General features: G+C 36.3%; 1 protein-coding gene across 1 annotated transcript; it reads left to right on the forward strand.

The window, feature by feature from the left end:
• Nucleotides 1-5,206: 5,206 nt before the first annotated feature.
• On the forward strand, nt 5,207-17,080 carry LOC121406179 (GSK3B-interacting protein-like). The gene is made up of 2 exons (XM_041597201.1): nt 5,207-5,447; nt 15,700-17,080. The coding sequence occupies exons 1-2, from the start codon at nt 5,235-5,237 to the stop codon at nt 15,880-15,882; spliced, it is 396 nt and encodes a 131-aa protein (XP_041453135.1). The 5' UTR covers nt 5,207-5,234; the 3' UTR covers nt 15,883-17,080.
• Nucleotides 17,081-26,376: the final 9,296 nt, after the last annotated feature.

The following is a 26,376-nucleotide window of genomic DNA, read 5'->3' on the forward strand; positions in this document are numbered from 1 at the left end:
CATGAAAAACTTTAAAAGGCCTCCGCTTTCACCGATTCCCATTAAAGTCGCGAGGATGCAGTCACACCTACAAAACAGGCCTATGACCGATCAAAATAACAACCTTATATTTTCAATGACAATATCATCGACGAATTGGTATCGGTTATCTGGGTGTGACTGCTTCATGATACTAGTGTAGAAATGTATCTCGAGTACTGTTTGCGAAAATGAATTGAGCGTTGCGTTTTCTCATTAATTAACAATAATGGGTTTCCATTGTGCTGGGCATGAAGAGTGCATCGAAATGAGACAGAGGGAGCAAATAATGTCACATGTTGTGTGCGGCCGATAGGGAAAGGGTGTGGTTGTTGTGTGAATATTTTGTGTGTGTGTGTGGAGGGGGGGGGGGGGTGCCGAGGTCATGTGCTCCAATGCCCCGTCTAAAGGCGACCGCACACCTTACGATTGGTCTGCGACCCGATTTCAGAATAAAATGTAGTAGACTTTGATGCTAATTGAGACTTGGAATATCTTTACTGCGTAATGTTCTAAACCATCGTACGAATACCTTTGTTCAAATCTGCGACTATATGCTATTATCCTTCTTAGAATAAAAGCGAATGTAATATCTAGTCGTAATGACGTCATAGCAGTCGTAAGATTGGCTACGATTTGAAACTAATTTGACCTTTACTCGAAAAAAAGGCTTGCTATCTTTCAAAATGGTTATATTAGTATACTTTCAATTAATTTCAACCTCAAATAAAATGATATGTTCCATTCACATATTCAGAAAATGAGAAAAATGCGATTTGTTCCAAAATCCGATCGCGAACAGTCGTAAGGTGTGCGGTGGCCTTTTAATGCACAAAATAAAAGTCAGAGGTTTGATTCCCTACGTAGAAATGCTAAAGGCAATGTTGATAGCAATCTTTTCGTTTAAATTTATGTGTGTGTATATGTGCGTGTGTGTATGGGAAAGAGAGGGAGAGAGAGATAGAGAGAACAGAGGAGGGGTCGAGATGAGGGTAAGAGAGCGCGAGAGAAGGAAAGAGAGAGAGAGATCGAGCGGGGGAGGGGGTGGATGTGGTAGGACTCCAACAGATGAATATAATGAAGAATTATAGTGATGGATGGAAAACGAAGAGAAGGATGGAGGATTCAGAAGAAAATTAAAAGGTGAGACGGAGGAGGAAGAAGAGGAGGAGGAGAAAATACATCAGGGTCCCACTTCATTAAAGGACAAGTCCACCCCAACAAAAAGTTGATTTGAAAAAAGAAAAGGAGAAAAATCCAACAAGCAAAACACTGAAAATTAAATCAAACTCGGATGTAAAATAAGAAAGTTAAATATGACATTTTAAAGTTTAGCTTAATTTCACAAACAGTTGTATGCACATCCCGGTCGGTATGCAAATTGGCAGACTGATGACGTCACCCACTCACTATTTCTTTGTATTTTATTATATGAAATATTCTAATTTTCTCCCCCTTGTCAAGTGAAACAAAGTTTCATTTCTCCCTGAACATGTGGAATTACCATTGTTTTAACAGTTTATGGTTAAGTTAAGTTGGTCCTTCTTGTCAAGTCTGTAAAAATTGAAAAATTGTATTATTCAAACAATAAAAAACAAAAGAAATAGTGAGTGATGAACATCATCGACTCTCTTATTTGCATATCGCTGAGTTGTGCATTTAACTATTTTGTGAAAAATAAGCGAAACTTAAAAATGTCATAACTTTCTTATTTTACATCCGATTTCGATGAACTTTGCAGCGTTATGTTTGTTTGATTTTTCTCTATCGATTCAAATCTACACTTTTCTTGGGTGGACTTGACCTTTAAGACTTGTATATAGTAACAAAATAATGAACGGTTGCTATGACAAATGTTAAAATCGGCCGATCAGATTGGAGGATTTCAGTAGCTTTTAACTGTTATTGCAAATGTGTTATTGTAACAAGTGCTCATGGCGCGAGTGCATGTAAGACTACACCAACAATTATTTTGCAATTAAAATGCATGTACACACTAATTACAAGATTACAAAAGTACACAAAATTAATACTGTTTGTCTGCATGTGCACTAGAATAACCTTCTGCCACTAATATTAATGCTTCTACATAATTATGCCTCTCACAATAGGCAACATGACAACAGAGGATCAGAAGGGCTTAACTAAAGATCATCGTCTCTGCTCGGCTAGACACACCGGAGTCAACATTAATTAATTACAAACTCCTAATTCACATTCGGCCAGTGCAACAATTAAGCGATTATTTATCCGATGATAATTAAAGCAAGTATTATGGGAATGAACATTCAGTTTATGGATTACTGTGAAGGCATGCACATGGATCACATTTTATTATTTTTTTATTTTGATTTTTTTTAATTCATTTATTTTTTACTTTACATTCCTAATGCGATCTGATCATGCTGATAGACCGAACATTCCTCTCCTCGTTCATTGGCCTCTAACTCAATCAGAGGCGACGTCACGTGTGAAACAAACAGAAAATTGCGGAGAAAAAAATATGAAAAAGGTGATGGAGAAAAAGAAGAAGGGAGGATATTACAAAAAAAAACGAGAGAAGGGTATGAGGCTATGAGCCATGAATAAGTACTCTAATTATAATTGAGGAAATTTATTATGTAGTATTTGGGTCGTATTGCCCCCGCCCAAATCCAAATATCCTCTGACCCCGCCCCTGACTATCGATTGCAAGGCCCGACAATGTAAAATATTACAAAACCAAAAATAATTGTTTGATATTTTTTAGTGGAGTAATAAGATGGCTTCTTTTTTTCAAAATTTAAAAAGTGAATTGTATTTCCATTATATTTGTAATATGCTTTCTTTCTTTCTCTACGTATTTTTATTTCGAAACAATTAATTTAGGGGACCAGATATGGCGCATCGGGCAAAATTCCAATACTGTGATAGATTTTGACAATATTCAGAAAACAATATTCACCCTTTCCTTTTTCCTTCCTTTCCTCCTTTTTTCTTGGCCGTGAAAATTTGGGGTCAATGGAACTCAGGCACTTCCTTTATAGGCCTACGAAAGTGCATGCCTTTAGTGAGCGACGATCATGAGGGGGAGGGCATGTCCACCTCAAATTTCGACTTGGAGAGAGGATCCCCGGACCCCCCCCCCCCCCGATCGAGGGGCAAAATCGAATTCTCACAATACATCGCCGCACACGATCCCCTTTATTATTTTTTTTCATATCGTCTGTACAGGGGTCGACGGTCTTTCCTTTTCCTCGTATCCCCGAGTCGGTCATCAACCGAGAGACAATTCATCACAATAACTTATTCGATTTTGACCCGGGGATTTTTACTATATTTGTTCGGTCTAATACATATCACCAGTGGGCCGGCGTAGCTAGGATTTTTTTCCTGGGGGGGGGGGGCACCGGCCATTTTTCCGGTGTGTGTTTACGTGTCACAAGGGCGGATCCGACTTTCGCCAATAAGGGACGGGGCCCGAAATTATCTTCACCTATATTTTCCCTAAACAGTCATTTCTTAGTTTTATTCTTATAAAACAAAATAAACATGAAATAATCTCAAAAGCCTCATAAAAAGTGCGAGCGCGAAGCGCGAGCCATTTTTTTTTACTTTCATGTATTTTGTCCTGAAAATTTCAATTCCAGGCAATGTTATGTGTGATCCTGAAAAAGATTTGTATGTAACTAGATGGTTAAACGAGCAGAACTTTGTATTGATTGTTCTAGCATTATCGAAAATGGACCTGTTAAGGACTGCTTACAGTTACCCACGAAGACGATATATGTTTCAATAATGCGAGCGCGAAGCGCGAGCAATTTTTTTTTGACATTCCAACCTAAGAAAATGGTTATTCTAAGCACTTTTTGTATTAATAAATGGGATAGGTATGTAACTAAACAATTGATGCAAGCGCGAAGCGCGAGAGAAAGAAAATTGAGATTTTAGACCTAAAAACAGGACACTCTATTCATATTTTGTAAATCATAAATAGGATATAGTTAATTGGGTATCATTAATAATGCGATCGTGAAGCGTGAGCAGACAATTATTGATATTCTGATGTGAAACTGGATAATTTAAGTACATTTTAAATAAAGAACATGCATGTTTTAGATTTAGACCTAGAATCTAGGCATTCTGAATACATTCGTTTAATGGAACAGTTATGGAATTCACGTAGACAATATGAACTTGGCAAATCAAACGATGTGATCACGCAGCATGAGCTTAAAATGCTGATATGTAGACCATAAAACGGACATTTTACAGAGCACTTAAATTTGTAATGAAAAAAAAAATAATGAAAGCTCGATGTCCGAGCTAAAATATGTTTTGTATATTGACTTCAAAACTTGAAGATATGAATCTCATCGAACAGGCATTTCTGGCGCGAAGTGCAAGCAAAAATTGTATATAGTAACATGAAAGATTTTTTTTAATGCAAATCTTCCCCTCACATTATTTCATTCACTCGTCTCCTCTTATTTTCCTCTTCTGTCTTTCTTCTTCTTTTCCTTTTTTCTTTTCCTCTTCTCCTTTTTTTTTGCTCTGCCAATTTTTTTCTGGGGGGGACACACCAAATCTCCGGGGGGGGGGGGGCAGGCCCCCCCTCCCCGTAGCTACGCCACTGAGTATCACAGCCGGCTAATTGTCATTTCTGCTTGTCCTTTTGATCAATCCATTTTTTTTTTATTAAGTGCAAAAAACATCAGAATTACAAAATAATATAAAACACTGCACAGAATCGAGGAAATAAAGCAATAATTGGCGATGATTATGATGATGTTGTTTTTTATGATGATGATGATGTTGTGGATGATGATGGTAATGATAATGATTGATGTTGACGATGATGATGGCGAAGACTATACGATAATTTTGATAGTGATAATGATGACAACGACGCCTGGTGATGGAGATGATGATGATGATAGGTGGTGGTGGTGATGATGACGATGGTATTGATAATGATATGATGTTGATGGTGATTATCATGAAGATTAGGAGATGATGATGAGGATGAGGACGGGATGGTGTATGATGATGATGATGATAATGTTAATTAAAATAAAAATTATGACGATAATAATTATGACAAAATAATGAATTATAATATATCAATAACATCACATCAACATCAGACAGCAAGAACATTATTTCAAGACAGTCAAGCAAAAATAACACTCCTATTACAACGCACATGGCCTGCCATACAATTTTCATGTTGCAAGATGGCATCTGACACGGACAGTAGTCTGCTCAATGAAAGTGACATAAAACTGATGAAAATCGAAGCTGATGCAGCTGTTCAGGAAGTAGCATTTGCCGTAAAACATGTGGAAATATCTTCCAAGTTACCCGCTTCAGACGATGTCGTGTACCTCAACATAGTCACCAAGGAAAATGACACGTTTTGCATCGAACTCACAGTGCAAGGCTTTCGGGTAAGTGGACTGAAGGAGTGAAGCGAGTGACAGGAATAGCCGGGCCGCTCAAGACCGCGGCAGTCGTCTGTCGAGTTCCGCTATTCGGCTTGAATTGATCGTGATTCGTTGACGTCGCGTCGTTGAGTCATCTGCACTGATCAGTAACAGTTTCAATTGCCGAATAGTAGAACTGTACAGACCCTGGTACAATTTCTGGTTTTGATTATCTCTTGTCATTTTTGTTACTTAATTATTGATGTCATGATCATCATCATGTTGTTGATTAATGATTGTCTTATTTCAACTTTCAAGATTGTTAATTATTTTAATTGATGAATTAATTAGAAAAAATTAACTTGTGTGAGTTTACGTTGGTCATTGGTGCAAGTTTATTGTGAAATTGAGGGGGTTGGGGGCTGGGGATGAACTTCAGGATTAAATATTCTCAGTTACAATTTTTTACATCCAAACTAAGTAAAAGGTAAACACAGACTGACAGAGGTCAGAAATCAGATGCAGACCTTCTTTATCAATTAGAGATCTAATTCATATCTTTACCTCTTTTTTCTTTCAAAATTTCTTTTCTTTTCCTTTTCCTCTGATTCTGTATATTTGGAAAAGTCATCCTTTCCAAAAGTTGGTCTGTAATTTTACAGCTACATGTACATACATGTAGCTATGTGACAATGCTAGATTTTGTATTTTTTAATGTGATCTCACTGTTGAAATAGGCAAATATATTTGCTCCATGACAGTAGAGGCCACTAGACTAGACTGCCTCCCCCCCCCACCGCCACTCATCGTCGAAGGTGAGTTCCCAACTAAGTCTCAAATGAATCATTTGAGACCTCATTCTCCATCACAGACAATATAGTTCCCCCAGCGGGGGTTGGGGGGATGGCATTTACATTGACGAACGGATACCATGCACGACCCAAAGAACATGTAAAAAGGATGTTGTTGTCAAGATTGGGCATGTTACGTATATAACGTAATAAGGGTATCAAAAACAATAAAATAATGAAAAAAGGGTATCTATTTTGCGAAAAAAGAAAACAAAATTGTGCAAGCCCATTCTTGCTTCCACCAACAGAGGACCATACATGTACAAGACTGCGATTGGGCAAATATTACTCTTTAAAGGGATAGTCCAGGATGAAAAGATTTATATCTAAATAAATAAGAGTAAAATTCACAGAGCAAAATGCTGAAAATTTCATCAAAATCGGATAACAAATAACAAAGTTTTTGAATTTTAAAGTTTATCAATATTTTGTGAAAATAGTTATATGCACATCATCATGAATATTCATTATGTGAGCTGATGATGTTCTGTCCCCACTTTCCATTTCCCTAATGTTATTACATAAAATCACAATTTTTTTTATTTTTTCTTTGTAGATGTTGTGTCTCCATTATGATGAAAAAAGTTGTGGCAGAAAAAAAGTAATGCACTTAATCAGTTGTCGATCCAATTTTTTCAGTTCTCGGTAGAAAAATTTTGAATAAAACTTAAAATACAAAAGAACAAGTGGAGATATGACATCTTCAGCCCAGTTAATGAATATTCATAAAGACATACCTAGCACTGTTTCACCTGAATAATGCAAATCTTTGAAATAACTTTGTTATAAATGTGTTATCCGATTTTGATCAAATTTTCTGCATTTTGCTCTGTGAATTACACTCTATTTATTGAGATATAAATATCTCCAGCCTGGACTGGTATAGAAGTCCTTGCTACGGTTAAATTGTAGCCCTGGGAGACAGGTACATGTATTTCGTGAATTTTCTGCTTATTGATGCCTCGGTCACATTTGATCTACGGTGGCCGTACAGCGAGTCGAAAACAGCCGTTTTATTGATATTAATTCAAACCACCTATATGTAGGCTACAAACATGTATACAGTCCGACCTCTCTTATCCGGACATCACTCACTCACTATTTCTTTTGTATTTTATTATATGAAATATGAAATATTTTTATTTTCTCGTCATTGTCATGTGAAATGAAGTTTCATTCCTCCCTGAACACCTGTGCTTCAGGCAAGGAGGTCCTAATCGTCAAATTCGTAAAAATTGAAATATTGTATAATTCAAACAATAAAAAAACAAAAGAAGTAGTGAGAGAGTGACATCATCGACTCTCTCATTTGGATGTAACTGGCTCGTTCATATAAATATTTTGTTGAAAATTAGCAAAACTGGTCCTACTTTGAAATGTCATAACTTTCTTACTTTACATCCGATTTTGATGAAATTTTCAGTGTTATGCTTGTTGAATTTTTCTCTTTTTATTCATATCAAGTTTTTGTTGGGGTGGACTTGTCCTTTAAGTGTTGAAATTTCAATGTGGGTGGCAAAATTGTTACAAAATGCTTAAATATATCCCTTTTATTTCCATTGACTAAAAGTGCAAGGGAAATGTATGAGAAATGATTCACAGGGTACATGTAAGTTTGATTTTGCCCTTTCCCCTTGACACAGCGTGAAAACCAGCATTTTTACGCAAACAGATTTCTGCGAGCTTTACAAAAATGGACCGTACTCACTCAAGTGCAACATTCTGTCAAAACTTTTATACTTTCATTGGATAGGTGAGACCCATCCCCAAGATTATTTGTGAAAAAATTACCCACATGTTGTATATTTTTCAATTCCCAGGGCTTTTTCAAAGTGTAAAATTTTTTTTGATATGCACTGTAGATTGAATTGAAAAAAAAATCTTGGCAAGTTTGCGTCCGGATGATAGAGAGATCCGGATAAGTGGAGGCCGGATAAAAGAGGTCGGACTGTATATGGTTTGAATTGAAATTAATAAAATGGCTGTTTTCGAATTACAGTAGAGCAAATGTCATGTGACCGAGGTATAATAAACCAACTAGTTAAATCCAAGGGTAGCGTTCCCCTCTTTGTGTGTAACTGTATGATACTATGATTGAAGTTTTATCAGTGTACAGTTCCATTGATTCACGGGCATACATATGGGGGAGGGGGGGGGGTGCTCCCCTCTCCCCCATTAAAGTTTCATGACCAAGAAAGAAAGGAGGAAAGGAAAGAAAAAGAAAGGGAGAGAGTGAGTGAAATTCTGAATATTACCTGTAATTTTAAAATCTATCAAAAAATTATATTTAATCTATTTTTGGTTCCCTTGCTTTGTTCACTCGCATCCATGTCTTCAGAACTGTAGCTCCAAATTATATTATATTTTTGTATTAAAAGAGTTCAAATTTATTTATTGATTCACTTGCTTTGCTCACTCGCATTATTTGCATGTCCTTAGTAGAACTGTTGTTCCATCCGCCATACTTGGCCCCTTAAAGTTTTTGGCTCAATTATGACACTAGTTCTATTGTACATGATTGTTACTTTAACCATCATTAGGAAAAAAAATTCTTCCCATTTGGAAGGTGAGTAATGATGACTGATGTACTTGAGAACGGTGATCAATGACTAATAGTAGAAATGAGATCATTTTATGAGCTCCGGTAATCAAGCATTTGGAGAAATGAGAACAAGTCACACATCTACCATCTGTTATGGCTTGGCCTATCCTAAAGATGGTTCCCCTGAATGGGGATGTTCATGTACATGTACACATGCTTTTGGTTTCTTTCTTGTTTTAAACTTGGTTTATGGATTATTCAATGAATTTTCTAATTGATTGATTAATTGATTGATTGATCAAATCAATTTGTATTATGTACAATGTATATTTTATTCATAAATTTCATTCATAATATTCTAGTTACAACTGTACATAATCATTGATTATAAACTGTAATTCATTTATTTAATCGATATCAAAATTTATTCATAATGAATTAATAATGCATTCATTTGTTCATTTTGAATTATATTTTTTACGCAGTTGTTTGACTTTGCAACCAAATGGCATGGTTTATACCTTGGTCACATTTGCCCTACGGCGGCCGTACGGCGAGTCGAAAACAGCCGTTTTCACATTTTACGAGCTGCATAGAGTTGGTTTGTATTAAATGAATAAAACGGCTGTTTTCGACTCGCCTTACGGCCGCCGTAGAGTAAATGTGACCATGGTATTAGTTAGCAAAGGAGATACATTAGGGAGGATAACAATTTTTTTTTTTTTGCAAATTGATTTGGATGATGCACTACTTTAGGGTTTTCTTTTTTGGTGAAAACAACTAAATATAAAGAAAATTTATTTGAGAATAGTACAATGACTCAAACATGGGTTATGGCAGAATTATTTTCTTCCCTCTTTCTACAAAATTTCTACATTCATTGTTATTCCTTTTTTTCGATAAAGAAATGGAGTATTCAGTCTGTATTGGGCTATATACCTAGCATTGTAACACAGCTTTTCATTTTCAGTCTACTGAAGTCCATGACTTGATGGGCCTCAATTCACCTTTCACTGGCCTTATAGAGTTTTCATGCCTTTAAAAAATTTATCCCATTTGTGTTGTAATATGAATGTGCCTTTATGAAAGAGGTCCTGTCCAAAGAATCATTCAAAATTGAAAGTCTTGTAAAATGCACACATGTAGTACCCAAGTTGCTATCAATAATTGCACTCACTTGGTGGTTTCAAACCACCTCGATCATAAGAATCCCTGTTAAATTACGAGATCTTTTTTAGGCTGAAAAATACCCATTAATTATTCCTGCATTCACACCGCCCCGAAACATACCCTTTGGGATAAGTTCCTGAAGTTACGAGCATGCACAGTATGGTCTGATAAGCAGGCAAGACGCGAGATTCAAAATCACTAGCCCAGCAGCCACCCACGGCACCCGCGCCCAATGACACGCTGGGCTAAAAGTTCCCGTAAATTGCTGTCACTTTGCCAAAATACCTGCGACCTTGGAAACATCCCCGCGAAAGTTCTCGTAATTTCGCCAAGTACCTACTATTTTGCGGGTACATGTATTTTCTTTCGGGGAAATTACGCATAGTTTGCTTTCACATTCCCAAAATACCTGGTATTTTCTGATCGGGGTAAATTTCCTGATCAGAGAATACCTGGAACTGACGAACTTCGAGGTGGTCTGAAACCACCCACTGATATGTATGGCATGTACATGCATGCATACTATTTTAGTTTTGCATACCGTTTTTAGTTTCACCTTTGAAGCATAAATCAAAGGGCAGTTTTGACAGTTAATGAAGCAGTAAATGCTAATGGTTGTTTTAATGAGATCTTCCAAAGCAAATATGTGTACTTACAAAACATACATACTAGTATACAGTGTATTTACATGTACACATAGAGAAAAGATCTAAGTAATGTATGAGGAGATTCAATTCAATTTCAATTCAGTTAAATACATTTTTTTTACTCTATTCTCTCAGTCTTCTCGTTGAAGGGAATCACCTGCACAAAATAAGACGTAAAATTAGAAGCATTTTCCCCATATTTCATTCTTTTTTCCCCACTTTCTAAATTACCTTATCACCTTTCACTGTTACTGGAATCTTCACACCAAAATACATAGTATTTGATTTGAATGAGAGTACTGTAGTAGGCCTACATGCTAGACAGTATCAGGAAACTGTTTTTGCCCATTGCAATTTTAATTGGAACAGCCAATGGTGCAGTCAACTCTTTCTGACAACACCATGATGTATGTCTATTGGCCCTGTTCACATTTGATTGTGGTTTGACCTACTGATCAATGCAGGAACATTTCTTTTAAATTGATAAATTGTGTGTAAATTGCAAAACAGTGAAAATTGATACTAGGTTTCCCAATCTAGACCTATGCTCAATATCAGCCAGTCAAAGCCAGAGATTTGATGGAAATCGTCAGCTGATAATTTTTATTTACTGTTGACAATTTTAAAGAAACACCCCCAGATCATAATTTGAATCTTCATCCTGAATTAATTATTGGTGACATAACATTTACTCCTGCGACAGGTGTTATTTTGTCTAGATAATAGGGTTAGGGTTGCGATAGGGTTTTATGTTAGGATTAGGGTAACGAAGGTTTAGGATAGGGTATATAGTGTTAAAACCAGGATTCAAATTAGTCATCCATTAGTGTAATTTACAGCGGAGCAATTGTCTTGGAAACTAATTATTTGGTCTGAACAGGTTGCTCATTAACAATTTTGAATGCAACTCATTTTAAAATTGATATTGGATCTCAAATGTAGTACAGTTCACTCTTCAGTCAAAAGAAAAAAAAATCATTGAAATCATCAGTGCTGGCAATTTTCATGAAATGCCTCCTTCAATTGAATCTTGATCCTATTTGGTGTGAACAGAGTACACATTTTGGTTTGCAATATATTTGAATGTAAGACATTTGAAAATTGATATTGGGTTTCTTATTACAGAGACTAATGTGGTGATGTCTTTTAAATCCTGATTGCTAAGAAAGCATGAATGCTTGTAAGCAAGCAACCATATGACCGACAGCTTAAGGTCCTCTCTGAGGGACCTGGTAATGAGGACAAATGCCTTACCACAGGACACTAGCGCACCAAGTGGGAATTGATCCTGGGTCGCCGGAATCCCCAAACCCCCCTCTACAACTGAGCTTTCCAGCCAATTAAAAAAATCGAAAGAAATGTTGATACCGAATTAATTATTTGATGTGAATAGGGTCTCATCATTCAGTGCCTGTATCTCATTACTAGAGTTGCTCCACACTACGATCTTCATCCAAACGAAAGACTACAGTACAGTGTAGATACCATGCATTGATTGGCTTTTTCATACTGGGAGGAAAGGGGGACCCTAATCACTCGGCGAATGTATCTCATTATCAGCCTCATGCTAGCTGAGTTTACATACCATACCATGCCTAGCTACAGTGGGTGTGTTCACACGAGATGATATTGTGTAATTAGAAACTTAACATGAATTTCTCTCTTTCTGTGTGTTTGTGGGTGATTGACCATTGATCGTTTCTTTTCGTTTTTACTGAGAGACTAACGGGACCCCAATCACTCAGTGAATGTACCTCATTATCAGCCTCATCCTTGAGTTTACATACCATGCCAATGTAGCTACAGTGGGTGTTTTCACGCGAGATGAAATTGTGTAATTAGAAACTTAGCATGAATTACTCTCTTTCTGTGTGTTTGTGTGTGTGATTGACCATTGATCATTTCTTTTCTTCATTTTTTTTACTGAGAGAGAAATGGGACCCCAATCACTCAGTGAACAAGGGTAGGAAATGTGTCATTAAAAATGAAAAATGAGGATTGTTATTTTGTTAATAAGGATTGTTATTTTGTTATTTAATTGAATCTCTCTTTCTTTTTGTGTTTACACGTAATTGGCCATTGGTTGTTTCTTTTTCATACCGAGAGTAAACAGGGACCCCAGTCACTCGATGATTGCATCTCATAATATGAGCCTCATGCCGTCAGAGTGGACATACCAAGTCTAGCTGTACTGAGCTCTTTCACACGAGATGAAATTGTTTCATTCAAAATGTAAAGCAGTGTGATAGTCATTACCCTCTGTACTGTGTGTATGTGTTTTGCCTCTACTTCTATTTTTTCCTCCATTTCTCTTGTCTCTGTTTTACCCCCCCCCCATATTTTCAAATCAATACAGCATAGTGAGCATACTATCTAAAGTAGATTGGAAGATATTCACTTGCTACTACTAGTACTTTGGAGACTTAAAGGACAAGTCCACCCCAACAAAACTTGATTTGAATAAAAAGAGAAAAATTCAACAAGCATAACACTGAAAATTTCATCAAAATCAGATGTAAAATAAGAAAGTTATGGCATTTTAAAGTTTCGCTTATTTTCAACAAAATAGTTATATGAACGAGCCAGTTACATCCAAATGAGAGAGTTGATGACATCACTCACTCACTATTTCTTTTGTATTTTATTATATGAAATATGAAATATTTTCATTTTCTCATCATTGTCATGTGAAATGAAGTTTCATTCCTCCCTGAACACGTGGAATTCCATTATTTTAACATTTTGTGATTCAGGCAATGAGGTCCTAATCATCAAATTCGTAAAAATTGAAATATTGTATAATTCAAACAATAAAAAACAAAAGAAATAGTGAGTGAGTGACGTCATCGACTCTCTCATTTGGATGTAACTGGCTCGTTCATATAACTATTTTGTTGAAAATAAGCGAAACTTTGAAATGTCATAACTTTCTTATTTTACATCCAATTTTGATGAAATTTTCAGCATTGTGCTTGTCTGATTTTTCTCTATTGATTTAAATCAACATTTTTCTGAGGTGGACTTGACCTTTAATATCTCCATGAGATTTTTTGCACATGTACTTTTTGGCTACTAACCCAATTTGCTACTACGCTATGTAATAGCTCATATTGAACTTATGGAATTTTTTTTCAGGGGGACGTGCTCAACACTAGTAAAGACAGGCCTGAGTATAGAGAGCATTTTCCCTTTATAATTAGAATGACAAGAAAGACAATAGGTGAATAGGCCATAGAAAATGGTACACAGTATGCTCTATTTGCCCCAATCAGTGGCATATAGATTAGGGGGTGCTTGGTGGCATTTGCCCCCCCCCCAAAAAAAAAAAAAAAAAATCCGACCAAGAATAATAGAAATAAAAGGAAAGAGACTAGAGTGAAGTATATTTTTTCTAAATATGTCAAAATATATCACAAATAAGAATTTTTATGATGAAAAAATACAATTTTTTTTCTAGCTTGCTTGCAACTTTTTATAAATTTTGCCTGATACGCCATATCTGGCCCCCTCAACATTTTTGGCTCATTACGCCACTTCCCTCCATGATCAAATAGCAGTACAATAAACTTCCCCTTGAACATGGGTCATATTTGTGTCATAAGAGGGTACAGTGTCCTGCTGTGAAAAATTATTTCAACATCATTCTTCAAATACTATGTCACCCGTATGGGACAACAGCTGACTGTGAGGAGGTGACTGTACTCTTTTGAGCACTTGGGAAACTTTAAAATATAAAAGGATTGTGTTTTGTGAGAACTTTTTATGTAATTACATGTACATGTATGTTTATGAAACTTTGCTGTTATAAAATGCCAATGATGCCTTGGTTTTTTGTTGGTTGTATAGTCATGTTACCATGGTAACTTCCAATACAGTAGAAACTGTATATCGGACCAACAGCTTTCGCCTAATACAGAAATGTTGTTAATCTGGTCATCGATTTTTGGCTTGCCTGCATTCAATGTATGCACTTTCTCCACTCCCTGGGGGACATTTCCTGCAAGTCTTTCCGTCTCAAGTTTAATGACCTCTTAAGTTGGCTTTATGTTTGATCTGTTAGGTTTCAATTTCAATGAACATTTTTTGTTGTTGTGGCAAGCTTGTGCGTTGGCTCAGTTGGTACTTTTGGTAGAGCGTCCGTCTCACTACCAGGAGGTCGGGGGTTCAAACCCCAGCTGTGTAAGACCTAAAGACGTTAAAAGATGGGAGTGGCTGCTACCCTGTTTGCCGTTCAACGATTAAAGGGATAGAGCCTTGTTGGTCTGGTGCTGCACAACGGCTGCCGGGCCCATGAATCATTGGGCAAAGCAGATTTTCACAGTAGTTTATTTCATGTTTATTTCGAACAATATAATATGGATTTTCATCATTTTCATCATGATGTATTTCAAACCATCGGCGTTATCAGCATCACAGACTGTAAAAAGAATCCCACAATCTGAAAAGTTGTTTTTCATCTCTCATTTCTTTTCCAGATTATGCAATGAATGCATGCACTTTCTCCATTCCCTGGATAGCATACCAACAAGAGTTACAATTACATGTACTTGTACATGTATGAACCCCTCTGAAATTAAAGTGTTTTGATTAATGGCAATCCCTTGTTCTCAAAATCATTTCTCATTTCTCAATTTCTCTTTCAGTTCATTGGACGTGAATTCATAAAAAAAAATTCATGTGATTTTATATGAAATACAGATGTATTTGAAGTGAATTAAATTTGTGAACCTTTTGTGACATCTGGAGTCTTAAGTAATTACAATGTGGAGTATTGTGGCCCAGTTGATAAGTCTTCTGACTTTGAAACACAGGGTCGTGGGTTCAAATCCCAGCATTGTTCTGCACTCAACGCAGGTGAGGTGAATGGCTGTTCTGGAAGGAATTTATTCCCTGAAATGCCACCACATTGTAAAAGGCTGTGGGGCTAAAGCCAGGGTAATGATATTAAATGGAGCGCATAGGGACGCACTTGGCAGTGATATGCGCTATATGTTGTTATCATTATTACAGTTATTACAATTCCATGTATCACATTTTCTTTCTATCTCATTTCTCATTTTTCCTAGATTATTGGACATGAATACGACACCATCTCCAAGGACATCACAGCCCCATACTTTGAGACCATCTATTCCCTCTTGGACCATTACAGCCCCAAGTATAGACTGACGTTTGGACAGGCTTTAGCCGATAAGCTCTCAGAACTCCAGGAAACGGACATAGATAACCATGAGAAGGAGGAGAATTAAAGATGGAACATTCTATTCAATACTTCCAAGAGGAAGGCACAGACAATCTTGAATTTCACGGAAGCCAAAGAGAAATAAAATTAGTCCTCAATTCCGGGCTTAGAGAGGAGAAAGAAACTGGTGATGAGGCAACGGAGAGGACAAGAAGGTTCAAGTTCATTAAAGAATTTCAGGATCTGGAGGGTTTAAGCAAATTTTGATAAAAGCTAGGAAGAGAAATTTTCCCATTCCAGAAAACTCGTGAGGTGAATGCATGCTCCAATTCAAGAAGGTCAAGGTTTAGAGGATTGCCAGATATATTCTGAGAATACTGAGATGGGTTGTGTGTAGGACAAGAAGTCTCCCATTCCAGGATTTGAAGAGAGATGGAGATGATTAGAACAAGGCAAGTCATGAGAAGGATGTTCCAGTTCAAGAAGATCAAGGTTCAGAAATTGCAGGAGATATACAGAGAATTTAGAGGAGCTGTGTGTAGGACAAGAAGTCTCCCATTCCCGGATTTGAAGAGGGATGGAGAGGGTTAATAGTACAAGGAAAGTCGTGAGGACGTTCTTGTTCAAGAAGATCAAGGTTCAAAAATTGCAGGAGATATACAGAGAATTTAGAGGAGCTGTGTGTAGGATGAGAAGTCTCCCGTTTCAGGATTTGAAAAGAGATTGACAGGATAAGGAGAACTCCAAGAGACAGAGGATTCTGAGATAAGCTAGGGAGGGAATCCTGTTTCTAGCATATATACATGTTCATCATGTGGATGTGATTGCATTTACCAATATTCCAGTTTCAGCAAAGATAAATTATGCAGTAAGAGAAAGTTCTTTTTAAATGTGAATGATAATTATCCGGTAAAAAAAAATAATTTCATTATTTTCGAGGGCTACTTTTCACAACTTATTGCCTAATTCTGAGGTAAATGCTCTTTTGAGCATTTCGGGGCAAAATTGCCCCCAGCCTCATGTATTTTTTTACTGATATTTTTTTGTTATTCTTTCTATATCAAGTCTTCCAGTGGATCTTCCAATGAAAGAAAGGCTACCGGTACAAGACTATGTAACACAAACCTTTGCGATTGTTTAGAGAGCAAATTTTTAGGAATGATTGCATTGACCATGATGTCATAGAAATCAATCACATGATCAGTTCTTAAACTGTAGTCATCCCAGTTTAGATTGGAAGAACTGGGGTCTGTTGCAGAAAGAGTTGTGTGTTTAAACGCAAGTCAAATAATCAATCCCAAGTCCCAAATGCACGCTGTTGATTGGTTGAAAATCAAGTTGCGCATGATTTTTAATGTTGCAATTGATTGCAACTCTTTCTGCAATGGGCCCCTGCTTAAAGGGATTACTTCTTCAAGGTTCAAGGTTATGGGACCCTGGACTGAGAGGAGATAATGATTCAATGAAAAACCCTGGTGAGGAATGATATTGGAAACCTGACTCCTAGATAGGGGCTAAACATAGGTGACGGAAGCGGGGGGACGGGGGGTTCTGTCCCCCCTAAATTTGAGGTCGCCCCCTAAATTTTTTGGCTTCTGCCGTCAATGGGCTAATAGGTATTTTCCTGGTTTTTCTCTGAAAGTTAAAGAGAGAAAAGTAACACCATTCCCAGTATTAAGCTAGATTATATTTTGGCCCAAATACAGATAAGTTTATTAATGATTCGTTACACACCTGCGTATTTCAAGTCAAACCTAAAAAAAAAATAGTTTAAAGTAAAAACTAATGTGAACCCAAAATGGCATGCCATACTCCTCCCCACTTTTATTTCATTTTACAAACAGCTTTATTAAACACCCTGCATTAGTCTTTAGGAAGGAGAGTTGGGAAATCAAAAAGTGCATATAAGATGGAAAAAAATGTATGTATTCGTGGATTATTTTACATGAATATTGCCAAGTATTGGATTTGTATGAACAATTGCGTGCATGCCTTCTGATAGTAGTACTATCAGTCTGTGTAAATATTTTTCTTGTAAAGATTGAAGTTTGTAAATTACCATGGTGACGAGTATGTGATGATGGCAATGTTACATGCATGTTTGAGATGATGATGATGATGATGATGGCAGCCCTGGATGATGGTGATGATGATGGTGATGATGATGAGGATGATGATGATGATGGTGATGATAATGATGATGATGACATTGATGGTGATGTTGATGTTAATCGTTTTTATGACGATGATAAAGATGATTATCGTGACAATGACGATGACAGCAACTACATGTGTGACATTGATGATGGTAATGATGATGAAGAACATTAAGCAGAAAGCAGCATTTATTTGTCTGAAGCATTCACAGGCATTCACGATCACGATGATATTGTTAATTAGGTTGTGTTTTCAGAAATTCATTCAGATGCATAGTGTGTACACATATACATATGTGTATGATATGAATGAGATAGTCGATTTTGATACAAATACTTCTCTCTAGAATGTTCAACTCAGTTTTTATGTGAATTCAATTAAATGACATTCATGTTCTCTGATTCAAACATTTCAAAGTGGCTTTTCATTATACATGCATGTTCAATCAACCATGTCTTCTCTAAAAGTATTGATGACTATTGCTGCATTAATGTTGACACATTTTGTACTAGTAAATGGTCACATTTGTAGATATGTATTTCATTTTTGTATGATGCATACATGTATGAAGAAAGGAAAAGCATCTTCCCGTACATATGCAACCACATATTTCTTGAATCTTGATTTGTATTTTGTGGTATTTATAGTTTGTCGAATCAGTACTGATCTTCCATTTGATACAGTACACTTATCCAGGCTGAATATATGTCAATTTTTTTTTGTTTGCTTATCCCATTTCTTGCCTCCAAGTCCAGCTTGAGTTTTCTGGTCGAACAACGGATCAAAATTGTTTCACAGTACATTAGTACAGTATACGTTTGTTAATTTGTAATTATGAAATGATCGTGTGGACAATCTGTTGGAACCTTATTGTTGTTATAAAATATGATGAATACATAATTATCAAAGAAAGACATATAATTAAGCATTCATGTAGTTCAAAGTTAAAGTTTACTAGTCCACCCCAACCAAAACTTGATTTGAATAAAAAGAGAAAAATTCAACAAGCATAACACTGAAAATTTCATCAAAATCGGATGTAAAATAAGAAAGTTATGGCATTTTAAAGTTTCGCTTCATTTCACAAAACAGTTAAATGCACATCTCGGTCGGTATGCAAATGAGGAACTGATGACATCACTCACTATTTCTTTTGTATTTTATTATATGAAATATGAAATATTCTTATTTTCTCGTCATTGTCATGTGAAATGAAGTTTCATTCCTCCCTAAACGTGGAATTCCATTATTTTAACATTTTGTGCTTCAGGCAAGGAGGTCCTAATCGTCAAATTCGTAAAAATTGAAATATTGTATAATTCAAACAATAAAAAACAAAAGAAATAGTGAGTGACATCATCGACTCTCTCATTTGGATGTAACTGGCTCGTTCATATAACTATTTTGTTGAAAATAAGCGAAACTTTGAAATGTCATAACTTTCTTATTTTACATCCAATTTTGATGAAATTTTCAGCATTGTGCTTGTCTGATTTTTCTCTATTGATTCAAATCAACATTTTTCTGAGGTGGACTTGGCCTTTAAAGTTTACTATTAAGCCTTCTAATGTCAAGATATAGCCTATGTAATTTTCCTTTCAATCATCAAATACAACTATATTGCTGTGATGTTTTTGCTCTTGTTTATAGTGAATAAATAATGATAAATATGAATTTTATGATAATAATAATAATATAGGTGTATTTACCCAGGGTAGCCACTTAAGTTTTGAAAACTGTTCTACCAGCGGGCCCTGCTATTATTATTACCCCGGCTTTAGCTTTTGCACATTTATGAAAATGCCTGTACATGCACTGCATTGAACAGTTAAATTTCTCATATAATCAGGAAAAAAAACATTTAAAATATTGCATTGAAAGAATAAGAAAAATTATTTAACATTTGTACCGCTCCCCCTATTTTTTGTTATCTAAATACACGGGATTCCTAGCACTTGAATAGATTTTCAGTCATAATGTAATCATACTTGATCAATTCATCTTTAACCCTTGGGTCGATTTAGGGGATGTTATTAGAGAATGATTTACAATCGATTGTTAGAGTATGATTGATTATCTGATCTAAGATCGATCTACATTTAATTGTAAACTTCTTGCCACACCCCCATAATCTTTACATGTTGTTTAGCAAGTTAAAGGCAATATGGCTGTTATTGAAAAAATGCATTTATAAAAAAAATTTCTGACAGGTTATTGAAAGCCCTTTTTAGTGATGTCTTCAAAATTAACAGAATCACATTATTTTTTGTAGGAATTTGAATATGTAACAAAGATAGGGCAAATTGACTCAAATGCTAATTTTGGCTAAAGGAAGGGCAGTATAACTATAAATTGCACCTGTCATTATTGATTTTTGATAAATAATATCTTATCCATTTTTTTTGCAAATGATTGTTTTATGCTTCATGATAGATGATGTATCAATGTAGACAATGGCTTGAAATTGGACAGTCAAAATATGGATTCAAAATGTGTCTTCAATTGTCTTCTATCAATGAATGTCAGTACTGTGATATTTAAATGTATGAACAGGGAATGTCTTCATAATTATGCACTTGTTTTCATTTCTGTGTCAGGAACATTCAATAATTAAAAGTACTCTTTCATGCAAATTGATATTAGCATTGGAGTTTGCCTACTTTGTACATATGGAATGGTGTGTGTTGACTATGGTGACACGACAATTGCTCCTGCGACAATTACTCTGGTCTTGAGACCTCAGAGGGCATAGATTTATAGGATTATAATAGAGTTATAGAGGATTGTAATAGAATTGGGCGCGTCGTGGTCTAGTGTTTCTGACTCTCGTCTTTAAAACAGAGGGTCGTGGGTTCGAATCCTAGCCATGGCGTTTTTTCCTTCAAGAAATTCATCCACACTGTGCTGCACTCGACCCAGATGAGGCTAATGGGTACCCGGCAGGATTAATTCCTTGAATACACCAAGCCGCGGCGCCTTTAGCAGCTGGAGCCACAGCCGGGGTAATATATAGTGTGCCACTGAATAGACAACTAGATAGATCGGCGCCTCATAAATGCTATATATTAATAGTTTTTGGTTCAGAATAATGTAAATTTAAGGATTATGGTTTAAATTTTGGAGGTTCAGTTTTATGTTTGGCTTCATGTGCAGACTTTCCATCAGAGCAATTGTCGCCAGAGCAAATGTCATGGAACCGTTGACTATTGTAGGGTAGCCATGAATAGAAAGAATGAAAATCTCTGCAGAGATAATTGTTTAGCCAAGTAGAGCCAAAGAATGCTGAAAAGGAATGAATTGTACCTTTTCTGAACAATAGCGAATGAAAAACATGAAGAGAGGAGAGAGAGACTAGACTTTTAACCCGGCTCACACTGCGATTCGTTGCAATCCAAGTTTCAAACAAATTGCAATAAAATTTGATCTAGACATACCGACCAATAAAATCTTAGTGATCAATATCTTAGAAATCGAAATTGAGTCTAGTTAAAGTTCCAACCTCCCTGTATGATAAAAAACAAATTCAAATCCAAATAATGACGTCATCATTGGCTGCGACTTGAAGCCGATTTGGACTTTACTCTGACCACAGGGCATGCTGCGAAGCAAAATTATGTTTTGATTATTCCTAATATGCCGAACTTAAAATGAAATAATCTTACTTCTTGGAACTTTCGCATTTAATGCAAAAATCATTAAATCGCTTCGTGTTGCATAGCATGCACTGGCCATTAGAAGGGAAGTGGGAGGGGGGGGGTAATCAGTATAGAGGAGTAGAATGAGAGAGTAGAAGGGAGAGAAAAAGGAAGAGTGGAGGGTATATATAGCAATTCAACATAATTTACACATGTCCAATGTGACACAAAAAATGTGTAAAGACAAAGAAAGACTTGAGTACATTGTAGAAAAGGAGAGAGTGAGAGAAAGAGGGGGGGGGCAATTATGATCAGAATGAGTGATGGGTTGCAATCAAATGAGGACAAGGTCCATATTCTCAAAAGAGTCTTCACTTGTACCATGGTACAACACCAAGAACAAAGCACATTTCTGCTACATAATTACGCTTATTTCATTGTGTCCGCTATTAAAGAAAAATCCAATTACACAAGCATGTTTTTTGTAAAGCGCACTAAAATACACGACTGAATGGAGCTGATAGTAACAAAAAATTTGCATGGTACAATTGAAATTTTTATTGAGAATATGGGTCTAAGAGATCAAAACACCAATAATTCAGACAGTTACAGTGCACTGTGAAGTATTCTCTTTATATTTACAGATATATTTCATACCTCCTGAAACACATAATATGCACTGATCAAGTGCATATACCAGTACGCACATGCATGTATCATAGATTCATATATTAGTTTCTCCCTTTCCTTTATCCTTTTATACAATAATTTCAAATTCATGTCAGTCGATACTGAAAATATTCTTTAATAATTTATATTGTTTATAGGCTGATGCTACAATATCTCCAACAATAATCAAGAGTAAAAATAAATGATAAAACTAAACTGATGTGTGTTTTGATTCATCATGGAAGAAAGTCAAATTACGAAAGAGAAAATAAACCTATTCATCTGGACTTACTTTCATGAAGCAGAGAAAAGTTTCATATTGGATCCTGGACCCTTCTTTAGCTTGTCTGAATTGGCGGGAAATTGTCGCTGACATTATTCCCGCCAATTCAGATGAGCTGAAGAAGCGTCCCAATGGGACGTAAAACTGTTCTCTGTTTCATAAAAGTCCAGGTAAGTGTTTCTTAAAGCTGTAAAATTACCCACAACTTTACGCCAGACTGGAACATATTTTAAGGTCATAAATCAATTCTGTAGGGATATCACTTAGCCCAAGAAAGGATCACCAGTCATGCCTAAAGTCATTTGTATCTTACAAACTGCTTTATGAAACACCCACAGATGGAGTATCTATTTTCTACTTCGTAAATAATACTAAAAAACATATGTAACCTTCAGATGTATATTCAATCAAAGGACAAGTTTACAGAATATTAACCATCATATTAAAATTAACATTTTAAAAACAGAAAAAATGCTAAACGTGCTAGCATCACTGCATACATTTGCATAAATAAAATGAGTTGCTTTATCCATGGACGTATCAAACTGCTCCAGAACCCCCCCCCCCTTCCTAAAACAAAATCCCCATTCGAAGTAGATTGCATTTTGAATGAATTCAAAGTACTCTTACAAAATTCCTACAGCATTCTAAACATATTGAACACATTGTGAGAGCTGAATAGCGGGGGGAAACTTGACCAGCTGATGATTGTACAACAGTCATTCCAATTTTGCTTGATTCAGAATAAATGTGATGGGGCCTTAAGTATTTTTTTTCATAACTATTATAATTCTGTTCTAACCAACTAGCTCCAAATAGTAAACATCAACCCCATAGAGATGCGATTCATTTGGCACATCAAGAGTTAAAGGTAAATGCCAGTTTTGGTAACGATATCAAAATGAGTTTGTACAAAATCCAATGAAATGACCACCAAAGTGTCTGTTTGTATAAATAAAGAATATGTGCCAAAGGATTCTGGAAGAAATTGTGTAATTGCTGAGAAATTAGCGAACAAGCACGGGATTCGGGTCAAGTGTCGGGCACGACATTCAAAGCAATAATAATACACTGTCCCACGTGCGCTTATCTGTGTCGCTGATCTTCAGTGTGAATATTTTGCAGCGTAGATTTCAAGATTTCACAAAGTTCAGTTTATGTGACTGTACCAGATCTAGATCCTCGATGATATACTGACAATTAAGACTTCAACTTTTGCTTCAACCATCCCAATGTTTTTTAAAATAATTTGAAACATCAACAAAATTCATGTTACAACGCTGAATCCTTTATTCTTATTTTCCTAAGTGTACCAAAGCTGTGAAAAAACAGAGTTTCCATTTTCAGGCAACCTTAAATAAATATCACATCTAAAATGACAGGATTTGAACATATTCATCACCCCTACACACTTATAGTATTTCATATTGCATAATAAGTACACATTTATAAGACGGGGGAGCATTTCATGGGGTGAAGTTTGCTTTCTGCCGATCAGATGCAAGGTTTTCCATAGCTTTTAACAGCATCAGACAAAATCAAAAACCTATCACTTCATGAAATGCTCCCCATTTCTGACATCCAACGACAAAAAGGAAATAAGAGCAGATCATGAAACTCCATAGTTATTTTGGTCTTGATTTTAAATAAAAAAATATTTTTCGTTACTCCTGTAACACAATGCTTATCAACATGGAATTCTCAATTAGAGTAGGCATGGGCGCCTTTGGGTGGTGTATCGTCAAATTTCGAAAATTTAACAGTCATAAGGGAGAGGGTTTTGTCAAGCTAGAGAGACGGAGAGTGTTATATCACTGCTGCCTATGATAGCAAGGTGATTGGTCTTCACTGAGGAAATAGTGAAAGTCTATTCTTGTAATTTTTGGACTTTCATTTGGATGATATATTGTAATGAACCTATCAAATAAAAGGCATGGTCACACCGCCCGAGCATTGTTGGAGCGGTCGTGGAGTGGAGAGAAAAAAATCATCACCGCTCGCTACCGTTCACCATTTTCGATTTCGATTGTTTTTTTCATTTTTGTTTTCGATTTTTTTCCCCAAATTTTATGACCGAAATTCGACCCTCTCTTCCTACTGCTCCAACAACTCTCGGGCGGTGTGACCAGGCCTTAATGACCCTTGCACAAAACTCTCTACAAATATGGTACTACATGGATTAAATTTTTACCACAAAATAGATCAATGTCACTTATCAATTACTGTGCATCTCTTTGGTATCATTGTATTTGAATGATTTCAATATCATTGGGGATTTACATCATAACTTAATCTAGTTTGGACATGCTCCTAGAGTCAGTAGCATGTCCGAATCCTTTACCCAGCGACCACTGTGGACTCAGAAAAGTTCCCCCATATTCGCCTCTCAATAAATAGATTTGGAAATGACTTCTACCTTCCCTTGTAACAAATAAAATTTTAAAAGAATTATTTTTGATGAACCTATCCAGTGGAATAGCATACCAGCAATCATCAAAAAATTATAAATCTCTGCAACATCTACTGTCTGGCTCTGTGCTGTCTTGTGCTGTACGTGTAAGTTACTTGAGATGTAATGTGTTGTATTGTGACCCTGTGTTGTCTCATAAGATACATATACCTTTTCATGGAGATGTATGATACTATAGGACTATTATTAATATGTTATATTCAATACATAAATACAAAATAAAAATCTCTCTGCAACATCTTGAAGGTTTATTCAAGGCTCATTTTCGTGACCATTGCAATGTTTCCTAATTCAACATAATCTTCCCAAATATTTTTCCTTCCTAATCTTTTCTTGTGTCCTATCTATAGCTTTCATTATTCTCTACTCAATAGCACCTTGTGTGTATCACTTATGTAGTGTAAATGTTAAGTATTTTAGGGGGTGTCATCACTGAACAGCAAAGAGCATATTGGGACGACCCTACATCCTCAATAATCATGTTGATGTCGATACAATGTCAACATATACAATGTCAACATATTTGTTTTTCAAATGTGAACAAAAAATCAAAATGTCCCTCTTCACAGGCTCAAAAACAAACTCTGACAAGGGCATTTGAGGAACTGCGAGGGAATACTCAGACTATTTGTTAAGTGGCGACCCCATGCCAGAAATCAGCATCAGAATAGGCAGGTGGGATCATATGCTACAGCTCTGGAGGAATTCTGTGCAAGACAGAGGAAAGGACATGGTGGCGTTATGGTAAAAATACATGGATGCGAAACTGACTCATCAGTTAATGTGAGGATTCAGTGACGACGAAGTCTGTTCCCGTCTAACCCGTATGAGGCCAAGGAAAATGGCCTTCAGTGCACTTAAGAAGTGAGGATAATGGACCGAGCAGTGTGAAACCTTGGTGGTGAAGCTAGACGATTGGTCCTTAATGACCCTCCTCATAAGCAAACACGAAAAAGAGCATTAAAGGAATTGCAGTAGGAATACTCAGACCACTATTAAAGCGGCGACCCCAAGGCAGAATTCAATGCCACATCTCAGCATCAGCATGAGCAGGTGGGTCCATATGCCATTGCATGCTCTGGAAGGCATTCTGTGCACGATAGAGGAAAGGACTTATAGAGGCATTATGGTAAAAGACATTCTTCCAATAAAGTATTGTCGCAATCACATACCTGACCTGTGTTTGACCTGACATGTCATATAGTTAGGCAGATGTAACATTTTGACCACCAGATAATAAGTAGGGCCTCTATTTCCACTGACCAGAGGAAGTGGTCCGATACATAAATTTGTCTGGGAAATGACAGGCCCAAGGTACATGAATGTCTTACATTGTATGTGATGACA

The sequence above is a fragment of the Lytechinus variegatus genome, chromosome 19 (assembly GCF_018143015.1).
Source record: "Lytechinus variegatus isolate NC3 chromosome 19, Lvar_3.0, whole genome shotgun sequence".
In the NCBI taxonomy this organism is placed as follows: domain Eukaryota; kingdom Metazoa; phylum Echinodermata; class Echinoidea; order Temnopleuroida; family Toxopneustidae; genus Lytechinus; species Lytechinus variegatus.